Genomic DNA, 13,502 nt, shown 5'->3' with positions numbered 1-13,502 from the left:
ATGTGGTTTGTGGTGAGGAAGTATGAAATTGCATGCAGAGAGAAGCGGAGACAAGAGATGGCCAGAAAATCCTTGCAGGGGTTGAGTCCTTGGCTCTGGCTGTTCCTGAGGTCCAGCTGCTTATCTACCTCTCCCACAAGTCAACTGTTCACTCCCTCCTTCACACCCAGTACATTTCCCCTTTGCTTGAGCTACTTTGAGTTAGGTTTCTATCACTTGCAGCCAAATGATCCAAGGCTAAGTGAAAGCTCCAGCCCCAAAGTCACCTCTTGTGTAAAGCTCTCCTTATGCCAAGGACTCTGTATGCTTCCACCATACCTGGCTCCTGCCAAGCCAAACAACAACAAAGTATGCCTTCATGCTATTATTGCTGCTCTATTATCATCTCCTACAACAGACATAGTAGAAATAACACAGGCTTTGGAGCTACACTGTTCTGGGTCTGAATGCTGTTGGTGTCATTTATTAGCTGTGTGACCTTGGAAAGGTTCCTAAATGTCTCTGGGCCTCACTTTCCTTACCTGCAAAATGGGGATATTAATGCTTTTTTTAAAGGGCTGTTGTGAGGTTTCAATAAAATACCATAGTAAAGTGATTAGCAAAATGCCTGGCATCTGATACATGCTTATTACATAGAGATTTTCTTTACTTTCGCCCATTTTGCATTTGAGGAGGTGAGGCTCTAAGGGATGAATAGATTTTTAAATACAGAGTTCCAGTCACTGCTGGTCATTAAGGCAGGTTCTCATGCACCTAAGGCATTGACAAAGCAGCCAGGAAGTTTCCACTCACACGTGAAAAGACGCTCAACATCATTAGTCATTAGGGAAATGCAAACCAAAACCACAGCGAGATATCACTTCATACCCAGTAGGATGGCTATAATCAAAAAGATACAATGAGGATACCATAATATGGGAGGAGAAATTGGAACCCCCTCATACACTGCCACTGCTGGTGGGAATGCGAAATGTTGCGACTCCTTCGGAAAATAGTCTGGCAGTTCCCAAAAAGTTAAATATAGAGTTACCATATGACCCAGCAATTTTTCCTACGTATATAGCGAAGAGAACGGAAAACATGTTCACGTAAAAACTTGTACATGAAAGTTCATAGCAGCATTATTCATAATAGCCAAAACGTAGAAACAACCCAAATGTCCATGAACAGATGAATGAATAAACAAAATGTATAGCCTATACAATGCAATATTATTTGGCCACAGTAAGGAATGAACTGCTGATCCGTGCTGCAACATGGGTGAACCTTGAAAACACTGTGTTAAGTGAAAGAATTCAGCCTCAAAGGGCCATATTTTATATGATTCCATTTATGTGAAATGTCCAGAATAGGCAAATCCAGAGGCAGAAGTAGATTCATGGTTGCCCAGATCTGGTGGAGGAGAGGGAAAGAGAGAAAACAACTGCTAATCGGTACAAAATTTCTTTTTGGTGTGATGAAAATGGTCTAGAATTAGACAGTGGTGATGACTGCATAACTTCGTGAATATATTAAAAACTACTGGATTAGACACTATAAGTGGGTGAACTTTATGATGTGCAAATTATATCTCAATCTTAAAAAAAAGAAAGAAGGCTGCATCCAGGAAAGCCCTGTGTTAGGCAGTGCAGCTGTGACAAGCCACCCAGATGAGGTGAACTTGAGCACAATGGTAGGGACAGTGTGAACACGGGCACTGCTTCCAGCACTAACCTGCTCCCAGGATAGCCGGAGGTCCTGGTGGCCCCGGCGGTCCCGGTGGCCCAGGATCACCAGGTCTTCCAAAGCCAGGTGGCCCAGGCAGACCAGGAGCACCTGGGGGTCCTTGGGGCCCAATGACTGTCTCCCCTTTCTGGCCCTGTCAAGGCAAGCACATAGTAACAGAGAGAAGTATCATTCATCACTAGAAGTCCCATCCAGTCCTTTTATGAGAATATTTAAAATAAATCAATGAACACCAGCTATTATTGTTATTACAATCCTCAATCCTGGGCACAATTCAAGGTGGGGTAAGGCCTCCAAGATGGCAGCCCAGTCATTATGTTGAATAACTCTACAGAGAACCCCAGAGAGCCCTGGAGGCAGAAGGGACCTTGGAGATCATGTAGTCTAGCCTTTGCATTTCACAGATGGAGAAACTGAAGCCCAGAGAAGTGAAAGGACTTGCGCAAGATCGTGAAGCAAATTAGAGGCACAGCTAGAGGCAAAACTCTGATCTCTGGCTTTGCTGGTTCTACCCTCATGGTGAGCTCTGGGACCAAAGGTCAATGATCTGGTCATATTCTTGTCAGGGGCACAGCTTGACTTTCTCTTCTTTCACCTGGAAAAACCTCTCATCCTAAGAAAACTACACCTATCTAGGAGCTCCTCTGATAAAATTTCAGAAGAATCAAATAGCTCCCCTAAAAATATCTCCCATACCTTCCATTCTGCTTCTGTTATCTGATGCATTCACCATTAATCATTCTTTGTGTGGAGTAAATTTTCCACAAATTTCATGAATAAGGCAGTGTGACTAATGGCCTAGAAGTTACCTACCTTCATGTGGCCTTGGCCACCTACCTTCTCTCCAGGGACCTCAGCCAACCTCCCCATCAATCAACAAGGATGGGGAAAGAGCTGGCTGATCCCCAAGCTCTGCCTCCAGCTTATAGTACAATGACTAGCCCTAACTGCTTAGTCCCACTGGGGGCTTCCGGGAAAGCTGTAAGTCCTTGGAGAAAATGACTTGGAGGGGTCTCTACTCACAGCCAGGCCTGGATTTCCGGGCAGGCCTGGAGGCCCAGACATAAGGAAGCCGTCATTAATGTCTCCTTTTTCTCCTTTTTCACCTTTGAACCCCTTGTCTCCATTCTCCCCCTGGAAGCAGAGAACATAGGAATATTTCAGTAAGAGTGGGATGAACTCAGTCTCTGACATAAACCAAAACATGAAAAACACACACCAAATATTGGTAGAGAAACACTCACCTTCAAGTTGTTCAGAAAGTGTCTCAGGTAAGCTAGATCAAGTGGAGGACCTGAAAAAGAAATGCTTCGTAAGATTCACATTTGTAATTTAAGAAATTTTAAAATAAAAGTCTCTAAGTTGGCAACCACAGTTACATCTTAGTGGACATGACCCTGCACTGGGTTGGCTAACAGAGTCTGCTTGCAAGCAAAAACAGGTGCTACTGTGGGCCCATCAACCCAGACACTGTGGGATCCCAGGTAGGTCCCTGGCCCTCTTTGGACCTTGTTTTGCATATAAAAGATGAATGATTGGATTTTCTGGTCTCTCTTAACAATGTTCCATATTGGATATGCCAGGCCCATGCTTGGGTCTCACTAGAAACCAGGGGAGCCTGTGGTCAGGGTGGAATGTCATTAGTCTTACCCTCTGGCTAGGTCACATTTCTCAGTTGCATTTGTTCTCAGGAGCAAAAAATCAAAGGCAAGATTGAGAACAAGAGCTGGAATACCTGGTGGTCCCTGGGCTCCCTGGTCGCCTTTTTCTCCCTTTGAGCCAGGAAGACCCCAGGATCCTTTCTCTCCTTTAACACCTGCAACAAAACACATACATGTTAAAAAAAAAATCGAAAATCACCTTCATTCCACATAAAACCTTTCTGAGACAGTTTTTCAAACTGAGCTCATTTAGCAAAGTCTACTCAAACAAAGCCCTCCTGAGAAATCAGCAAGTGTAAAATCATAAAGAGGGCAGAGGTGGATGCTTCAGACACATTCTCAACCTTGAAAAGCTCGGTCTACTGGGAGACAGACACAGCTCACAGTAACGCAAGGCAAGATGAAATATGTTCTCTCACTGAGGTTCCAGCAGCGCATCCCGGGAGTGCAGCAGAGCCTGCAGCTAACCCTGGCTTGGACAGTGCCACGAATGAAGACAGAGGCTCAGCACCATGTCAATCTTCCAGACTCATCTCATCTAGGCCTGTGCAGCATGGGGATGTGAGGGAAGGAGAGGGTTCTCCCAAGAGTGCCCACACAGGACAACCAAGGGCGCTAAGTTTTCTACTTACAAAGTTGTGAGAATGCCCGCCATGCAGTGTTGTACATCCCCACAGAACTAGTGAGAAACACCTTTTCTGCAGAACTGGCATTCCATCCCCACCTTTCCCCTCAACTCTTTATATGGGAGGGGGCACGGAAGAAAGCCTTTTGGGAGATCAGTGCTTGGGAAGGGAAGTGGTTCCCTTTCCCCACCTTGATGGGTAGGGTGGACGCTAGGTCTTTGAATTCCTCGTTCCCAAGAGGTGTGGCAGATCAACCCGCCAATGCTCTTGAGCCTAGAGATGTAGATGAGGGGAGGGGCTCAGGCTTTCTTAATGAAGGGGAGGGAATATGAGCATCACAGTCATGATGGTGTCAGCAGGGGGTCAGTAGGGAGCGGCAACTACATCTATTAAGGCCTCTCCAACCCTGGGAATGCTGTGTGAGACCAATGACCTGGGCAGTGGGGCCCATGGGGCCTCCTTCAACCACACTGAGCCCACAGACAGCAGTGATCAGAAGAGCAGACAGCAAGTGCACAAGCACCGACTGGAGCAATAGTGAGTGGCTGCACACAGTAAGCAGGATGATTGCTCACTAGGAGCTGTCACATCTAGAAAGATCTGTTCCTTCCCCCTCCTTCCAGGGGAGGCTCACAGGGAAGAGAAACAGTTGCAGATCTGAGAAAACAAATCTGGCTCCATCCCCTGCTCCCTAAAGTCCACCTTGCACCAGGGGAAAGGGGTGCCTTGAACTGAATCTAAGCATAGATTTTAGAAACAGGCTGGGCTTGGTAAGCAGAAGTGACAGAAAAACTATGGGGTCAGATAACATCAGGGAGACCACCACCTGGTGGGCTGGGGTGACGCAGCCAAGCTGAAGGTGAATATTGAAGAAAAAAGACCTTCCCCTATTTAAACCCCAAGTGGCATGACAGGGTGTGTGGGACAGGGGCACCAGAGTGACTGCTCACCTTCAGGCCCTGTCCCCTGGCCTGTCCCTCTCTGATGTGCTATAGCAAACCTCCTGTATGTGGCTATGAACATGCTGACATTTACTAATGAAACCCTCTGAGCCAGCACTTCTCACACTTTGCTGTGCACACACCTCACCTGGGAGATGGTTAAAACACGGGTTCTGATTCAGCAGGTCTAGGGTGGGGCCTGAAGTTCTGCATTTCTAACAAGCTCCCAGGAGATGCTTACAAAGTTGCATGGACACTGAGGCAAGGGTCTCCTGAGCTCCCATGGCCCTTCCCTGATCAGCTCTTGGTATACTGCACTTAATTGTTTTGAAAATAGTTTCACTTACCAGGTTCCAAGAGCCTGAGAGGCAGGAACAGTGCTTCCCAGGCTCTTGGAATCTGTCTCAGCCCAGTGTGGATCATACCAAGTAAGGAACAGGCATCAGTGAATGTTTTATGAACAAATGGACAATTGAAAGAACAGAGTGCTTGTTGCCAACTAGGAGGCTCAGCTAAGATAAGCAGAATAGACACATGTGTGACCAAACCAAAGAGAGGTGCACAGCCCCACAGCCTTGGCTCAGCTGCCACCCCCAACCCTACAGCATCCAGTTAGACTTTCCTGACCACCTAGTCTGCGCCCAGCACTGGGCAAAGAAAAACCACCTTCCTCAAGGAGATGGCCCAGAGACACAAATGACGAAGAAGGGAGTGTATACCGTGAAAGGTGATGAGCTCTGGACTCCCGGGATGAGCAGTACCAACCTGGAAAGAGAGGAAGTCCAGGTCAGGCATCGCAAGCTCTGCCGTGGTGTTTGCAGCCACTGTCCCGGGGGCATGTGACAACAGAGGCAATGCCACAGAGCCAGGCCTTCCTTTGGCTCTGGAGTCCCCCAAAGCCCTGAATCCCCAGCAGTTTTCAATGTACAGACATCCCAGGCTTTCAGTTGGGAGACCCATGATGTAGTTGGGATGGGGAGACAGAGCTGAGACCTACTGGCCAAAAAACTCAGTCGCAGGGAAGCCCAAAGCTTTAAGACAACAAATTGTGGCAGTGTTGGTTTGGCTAACTATGAGCATTCTTGTCTTCCTTTCTTATCACTTGGGATTGATTCATGTATGAGATCAAGCATCCGAGCAAGTGACATGCCCAGCCATGAAGCTGGGTCAGCCATTAGCTTAGCTATTGCACCTAATCAAAGATGAGCATCATGAGCAGGTAATTAGCAAAGGGGGTTATCATTAGATTGGGAGTGGCTATTCTGGACTCCTCATTAGGTTCCAGGGGTCTGGAGTCCAAGCTGTTCTGGATAACATTCCTTCCCAGTTTTCCCCAGATTCCTGCATTTCCTTCTCTGGTAAGACAAGGCCACTTGTAACCTGGCTTCTTCCCAGCTGATGTGTGGAATCAAAGTCATCCGTCTGGTGCCAAAATCCTTCTGTGCTTAGGGTGGAGGGTCACAAGCTGCTCAGGGGCCACCAAGAAAAGATGGGAGTGGGGAGGATATATTACATTAGAAACATTTCTAAGTTAAGGATGAAGTTTGCAGCTCCAAGCTGTTATCCTACAGGCTATGCTGATAAAGTTTCTCCACTACACACATGAGCTGTAAATGATTAGGGTGTTGGAAGCAGCTGAAACTAGAAGGGGTTCATGAAATGCTGACTGTAAGAGGAAGCATTTCTGTTTCAAAATGCCCATTTTGAGAGTTGGACAAGAAATGTCCATGACCCAGCTCCTATAGTATCTAGCCAGGCAATATGAAGTAAAAAATGTTACTAAAAATGCTTTGAACCTATCTTTTCCTTCTTTTAGGTATCCCACGACCCCCAAAGACCATGGTTACTGCAAGAGTTCCTGGAGCAGGTCATGATCATGGCAGTAGCATTTTTATAGCACTCTAAAATTTGTCAAGTGCTGTTCTGTGGCTGGCTCATTTAAGGCCTGAAATCATGTTGGTTGGGAGGGGCTTCGGCACTAACTCACTGTGTGACCTGGAGCCAGCCCTTTGCTTCTCTGGGCTGTGGTCTCTCCTGTGTGATAAGGAGGTGGGATGCAGCGACTGCCCAGGAAGGTCATTCCAGCACTGATATTTTATGTTTCTCTTCAGGCCATGGATATAAACACATACTGGGTTGCTGTTTTCTCCATGTAGAGCCTGGAGCCCTTTAGTCACCTGACATAGGTAGGTCCTGCCCTCTAGGCCAGAGTTTCCAGGCCCTGGGCTACAGACTTGGATGCCTCAGTGTGTAGACTTAGCCAGATGTCTGGGCAAATATGCAGCCAAACTGTGTCATTTTGTAGCCTCTGACCCAAGTCTTAGCATCACCTCCAACAGGGATCAATTATGAACTCACTTCAAAGAATATTTCTAAATTGTAATTTGCAAGCTCCTGAGAGCAGAGGCCACACCCGTCTAGTTCACCCTTGTGTCCCCAGGGCCTACCCGGGGTAGTACTTGGCACTGCATAAGTGCTCAATAAATATTTGTTGAATGAATGAGAGAATGATTATGTATGGTTCTGTGACTAATGCCTGTGCACAAGGCCCACCCTCCCCTCTGGGTTTTCTCACAGAAATCTGACTCTCTTCCTGTGGGTAAAACATCAGGGACAGAGCGGCTCAATAGTTGGGGGGCTGGGCAAGTGCCTGACCCCTCAGAATCCCAGTGTCTGCACCTGTTGCCTGGTGGTTAGGAGACCTGAGTTACGGTCCCAGCTCAGTCAAGTCCTGTGACCTTGGACAAGCCAGTGAGCTTCTCTGAGTCACAGTTCGTTTTCTTATTATAAAGTGGGAGAGAGAAGCCCTGCCTGTCAGTGCTGTGCGCTGTGCAGTGACATTATCATTGGGAAAGGGCAGTATAGTTAGTTACAGATTTTAGCCCAAAGTTCCCAATGCAAAGACATGGGTTGGCATGGCTTGTTTTCTCATCTATGTTTTCTAAGGGGTCTATTTTTCCCAATTTTATACTACTCCAAGCATGAAGCTAACGTGATCACAATAACAAAGGACACTGCTTTTTAGATTGTATGAAAAGAAGCACCTCACCGTGTGTGCACCCTTAGAAGATCCAGTATATTTCATTGCCACAATCTGTTATCTAAAAGCTTCTAGTCACTTGAGGGTCTACACTCAGGGGACAGAAGACATCTGAGAGGACATTTGAGGATAGAAAGGGCCCAAGACAAAGACTGATTTTTCTCTGAGTTGCTGTCTATGCCAAAGCCTGCTCTTTAAGGCAGTGATTGCTACTTACTGGCATTTTGCAGTGTGGTCGGACGGGTATTGGGAAAATGGCCTGTGGGTAACGAGAACGAGAGAGGTGAGGTCACCAGGACACCTGACTCCAGCTTAGACCAATCGGGAAGGTCTTCCCACCCCATGCCAACTTACTCCTTTGATGTTAATCACAGCTCCAGGTGGCCCAGGGAGGCCTGGAGGGCCAGGTAAGCCAGGTGGGCCCTGAAGGAAGAAAAAAAGGCCATTCCATTAGTTCAGGCTGTTGTGAGTGCAGGGGCAGCTGCAGGATATTTCCTCCAGAGGAAGAAGAGGAGGGTCCACTGAAGCCAACCAACTTCTCTCTCAGGTTGCCCAGGGAGCCACAGAGCACTTCTATGTCCCTGTCCTCACTGTATCTTCACAACAAACCATAGGGAGGACGGCAGGGCAACAAGTATTGTCTCTGGTTAACACATGCAGCTAATGAGCCCCAGAGAGGGGAGGTGACCTGCTCAAGACCACACAGCAGCTTACAGCAGAACTGAGATTGCAACTCAGATTCTGACTCCCAGTTGATACTGAGCCTAAGGCCTCCCTATCAGTGCATTCCCAGTATAGGGGTGGGAATGGACTGTGGGGGTCCCTCATGTGATATATTGCCAGAGGGAATGTGTCTCAGAAATGCAAGCATAAATGCAAAACTCTTGTTAGATAGCACAGTCATTTTCAAAGTGAGGCCAGCTTGGCCTTAATACCATGCAACAGTTTCTCCTCTAAGCCTAGACGCAGGAGCTTGCAGCAGGAGAGGTGCGGCTCTGAGGGCAGGCATGAAGAGTTTAGCCCACGTGGAAGGTGTATTGATGACTCTAAATGAAGGCATCAGTATCTGGTTTACCTTCCAGTTCCAGTGGGCTTGGTGAGTGAGAGTCAACCCCTAATGCTTCAGGAAAATAGTATTTCTGGATTTCTGGGCATACAAAGCAGAAGCAGTGTGGCACAAACAGAAGCAGCAATAGACTTAGAGCTGTGTTTATATCTTGGTTTGGGGATTATTAGCTGGGTCACCTTGGCTGGGTGCCTTGACTTCTATGGGCCCCAGTATCCTCTTATGTAAAACAAGACCCCTGCATAGTGTCTCATGCAATAGTTATCACCAAGACTAAATGAGAACCTCTCCTTAAAATCACTTTGCACAGTGTCTGGTACATAGCAGCTGCTGAATAAACATTGGCTTTTTTCTCCTAGACCAGGGTCTCTGCTGCTGCCCAGTGTTTGCCAACCTGGGAGGCCCCACCTAAGTAGCCGATCTGCCTTTGATACTGACTTCTGGCACTCACTGAGCCCCCAGTCATGTGAGTGAACCCTGGGACTGTGTAAAGGAGGGGAGAGGTGACATTACTGTAGAATTAGAGGCCCTGGGATTTGGAACCACATTTTCTGAGCATGACCAGATCCCTTTCTCTCTACTCCCTCTGAGTCCTACATAAGGAAGTCTACTCTCCACTGAGGTGTTTTAGGTGGCAGGACTCTCCTGAGAGGGAGCTGAAGGACAGGACTGGGTGGGAGGACCTTTGGCAGTGGCAGTGAAGGAATAAAAACAACATTCCTGAACATTCAGTCCACAGGCCGTGCTCTGTGGACCCCACACTCTCTCATCCTCTCTGGACACCAACCGCTGGCTCCATCCCCAGGATGACTCACCTGCATAATGACCCCTGGATCTCCTTTGGCACCCTTGAGGCCATTCAGTCCTGGGCGACCCTGAAACCCACAGCAGACACCTCAGTAAACCCGCCGCCCACAGACCAGCCGGGCCCACATGTCCTCCCCCTCCAGCCTGTCCAATGAATGCTGATACCTACAGGTCGTCCGGGGAGGCCAAATTCTCCTTTATGTCCTGGTGGTCCTTTGGGCCCCTAGAGGCAAAACAAATGCCAGATTAGAAAAGAACAGAAAGTCTGGGTTCAGGGAAATGAGGGGTGCAAGCCTGCTTTTGGCAGGCTTTATCAAAGGCAGATCGGCTACTTAGGCAGTGGTGACGATGATCCACCGACAGGAGAAAGGAGGGCAGGGAGCTGGGTCGAAGCCCCCGCCTGCAGCCTCTTTGTCTCCAGCCTCTCCACTCTCAGCTAGAAGCACCTGCCCAACCCACGCCGTCCCTTGCTTTCCTGCAGGCTCCAGCCCACCCCAGACTCTGGACCCAGCCCCTCGCAGTCAGGGCTAACTAAGGAGCAAGTCAGTAGCTCAGGGCCTCAGCTCCCTGGTAGCCAGGCGCTGGGCCAGCGCCAGAACATGAATCTCTGCCCTGGGTCTTATGTCCCAGGGCTTACTGCATTCCCCATTCTGAATAATGCAACCTTGCCTCGCCCAACAGGCCAGCCTGGCCTGATAACCTGCTCTAGGATTTGGTTCCTTCCTTGCTCTAATCTGCCCCTAGGAACCAGAGTCTTGGTCTGACACCCCAGTCCTCCAGCTGAGTTCCTGACCATGGGCCGCATTTCAGTGCTGGCTTTCCAGGACTACAGGCTTCTAGAGCCACTGTTCTGTTGCAATCTTCAGGAACCCTCCTGCCTTCTAGTGTCTGGGATGCAAACCACTCGGTTGACAACACCACTGATGATGTACCTCTTCCTAGAACACATTCTACCCTCAGTCTGCACCTTTCCAACCCTGTAGCTGGGTCTGCTGTGTCTCCCAGAGGAATGACTGGTTTAAACCTGGGGCACTCCAAGTTACTTTTCCTCCTACCATTAACATACATAGCCATGCTCTGAAAAATGGCAAATAAAAACTGAGTTGAAACAGGGTCAGTATGTAAAGTACCTAGTCTGTATTACTCTTAGGGAAAGAAAAGCAAAGACAGATGGGGTTGACAGGGCACAGGCCACTTGGTTGGTATGTTCTAGTGCAACACTTCCTGATATGGTTTGCCTTTGTGTGCCCACCCAAATCGCACCTTGAATTGTAAATCCATAACCCCCGCATGTCATGGGAGGGACCTGGTGGGAGGTCACTGCATCATGGAGGCAGTTTCCCCCCTGCTGTTCTCATGACAGTGACTGAGTTCTCCCCAGATCCGATGGTTTTGTAAGTGTCTGGTGTTTCCTCTGCTGGCACTCATTCTCTCTCCTGCTGCCCTGTGAAGAGGTGCCTTCCACCATGATTGTAAGTTTCCTGAGGCCTCCTAGCTGTGTGGAACTATGAGTCAATTAAACCTCTTTTCTTTATAAATTATCCAGTCTCGGTATTTCTTCATAGCAGCGTGAAAATGGACTAATACACTTCCCAAACATCAATGTGCATTAAGAATCATCTGGATCTTGTTAAAAATGCAGATCCAGTATGTCTTGGGTGGGGCCTGAGGTTCTACAGTTCTAAGAAGTTCCCAAGTGATGTCAGTGATGCTGAGGCATGGTCTACACTTTGTGTAAGAGGACACCAGTGAATTTGAGGAGTTATAAGCTACACTGGTCACTAAAGCCATAGCTAGCCCATACAGCACCTTCATGCAAATTAGAAGAAGGTGCCACTTACTGCCTATGTTTGGCAAGCTGTGCCCAAGCTGGGCTTCAGTAGGAACCACTGTCATGGCATCTGCAGCAGCCTGCTGACCCCCACCACTAACTATTTGTATTTTCCACAGTATTGGAGGTTAGTAGGTAGTTAACCAGTAGTTAACACAAGAATCTCTCAGTCTGTCTTAGCTACTTGACTTTGAGTGCCCGCTCTTCCTGACTTCGGGGACCAAAGGCCTCAGAAGGTCTTTTGAAGAATTCACCTCAAAAGTTACAGGCCATTCTTCAAGGATACAAGTCTATTACAGAAATGTGAGGTCCTTTCTCCCCACAACTGAGATCCAACTTCAACCAAATAAACCTGTATACAATTCTCCAGCCCAAAATGTTTCAAATGTTCATTAGAGGCAGTGAGGTTCATTTGAGAAGAGACTGGACCTAGAGCCTGACAGGCTGGCCTCAAATCCCCACTCTGCCACTTACAAGCTGTGTCACATGGGCAGATTACTTAACCTCTTTGAGCCTGTGTTTCCTCCTCTATAAAATGGAGATTCTGAGAGTCACTTCTTGGGGTTGTGAAGATGAAATGAGATGGCCTATGTGAAGCATCAATACAGTCTGACCCAGAGAGAATGTTCTACACAGGGAAGGAAGTTTAGGGTTCACCCTTGAGAGAAATGGGGAGAGCTGCTCAGAAGCCCAGATAGGTTATGGATTCCCAGAGCCATAAGGCCAGAAGGGCCCTAATACCATTTAGCACTAATTCAATCCCTTCAATGTGCAGATGGGAAAACAGGAGCCCAGAGAGAGAGGAGGGCTTGCACAAGGTCTCACAGCAAATGAGTGGCATATTCACAACCAGAATCAAAAATCCCAGAGAGGTTTTGTGGGCTTCCCTTGAGGGTTTCCTGGGAAATCGGTCATCTTTAGCTAGCAAGTTCTGTGGTATAACTGCAAGTGCACCTCTCCTTCCTGGACACACAGCTAAATTACATTCTGAGGCCACAAGCATCTGAGTTTTGGCTTACGGAATGTGCCAGAAGTGATGTTTATTATCTTCCACAATCTCTTCCCCCTCCCCAACTTCAGCCTGCCAGCTCCTGTGCAACCTTGAATCCACAAGATGGCAGAGTCACAGAATGGAAGCATCCTGGGTCCCTGAGTCACTTCTTGGAGGAGAGATGCCAAGTTGAGAACAACCACAGTGGACTTTGCAAGAGCGAGAAATAAGCTGCTGTTGCGTTAAATCACCGAAAAGTTTATTTAATTGTACTTAGCCTTACCCTAGTATATGCACACTTTGCCACATCTTTGCATTTTCATAACTGAGACAACTAAATCTAACCAAATCAAAGTATGAAAAATGCTTCAAACCCCAGTCCAGATCCAGCTGAGAGATGTTCTGGCTTACCATTGGTCCTGGGGCTCCATGCATTCCAGGTTCACCCTAAAACAGGAAGAGATGTACTTGTCACTGTTTGGAACAGAAACAAAGATGGGAAGCTGGGGCAGATATGTGTCTGCAGGGTCTGGTGACATAATTACCTTTTTCCCCATCAGCCTTTCCAGAGGAATGTCCCCTGTCAGGATGGCACCTGGCTCTCCCTTCTCGCCCTACAATTCAGAAAACATCTTGATGAAGTCAGGACTCCTCCTTGCCACCTTGTCCAGAGAGTTTTACACAGAGACTCCTCCTTGCCACCTTGTACAGAGTCCTCTCAGTCCTACAGCCATGATTTATTTACCTTGCCTTCGTCCTACTTGAAACCCCATTGCTCCAAAATTACCTCTTGCTAGAGTATTGCAACAGTTTC

At 47.8% G+C, this 13,502-nt stretch overlaps 1 protein-coding gene across 1 annotated transcript in view; it reads right to left on the bottom strand.

Annotated features, from left to right (window-relative positions):
• COL15A1 (collagen, type XV, alpha 1) overlaps positions 1 to 13,502 on the bottom strand; it is a 128,885-nt gene that overhangs the window by 13,183 nt on the left and 102,200 nt on the right. The window contains exons 25-35 of the mRNA XM_011939492.1: positions 13,234 to 13,302; positions 13,100 to 13,135; positions 10,036 to 10,089; positions 9,875 to 9,934; positions 8,348 to 8,416; positions 8,211 to 8,252; positions 5,673 to 5,718; positions 3,461 to 3,541; positions 2,970 to 3,019; positions 2,749 to 2,859; positions 1,714 to 1,858 (exon numbers count right to left, since the gene is read on the bottom strand). Coding sequence (XP_011794882.1) covers positions 1,714 to 1,858; positions 2,749 to 2,859; positions 2,970 to 3,019; positions 3,461 to 3,541; positions 5,673 to 5,718; positions 8,211 to 8,252; positions 8,348 to 8,416; positions 9,875 to 9,934; positions 10,036 to 10,089; positions 13,100 to 13,135; positions 13,234 to 13,302 — 763 coding nt within the window. The remainder of the gene's footprint in view (positions 1 to 1,713; positions 1,859 to 2,748; positions 2,860 to 2,969; positions 3,020 to 3,460; positions 3,542 to 5,672; positions 5,719 to 8,210; positions 8,253 to 8,347; positions 8,417 to 9,874; positions 9,935 to 10,035; positions 10,090 to 13,099; positions 13,136 to 13,233; positions 13,303 to 13,502) is intronic.

This window comes from Colobus angolensis, unplaced genomic scaffold, assembly GCF_000951035.1.
Source record: "Colobus angolensis palliatus isolate OR3802 unplaced genomic scaffold, Cang.pa_1.0 Scaffold181, whole genome shotgun sequence".
NCBI lineage: Eukaryota > Metazoa > Chordata > Mammalia > Primates > Cercopithecidae > Colobus > Colobus angolensis.
Note: the sequence above shows the minus strand (reverse complement) of the source record. Positions and strands in the feature narration are given on the sequence as shown.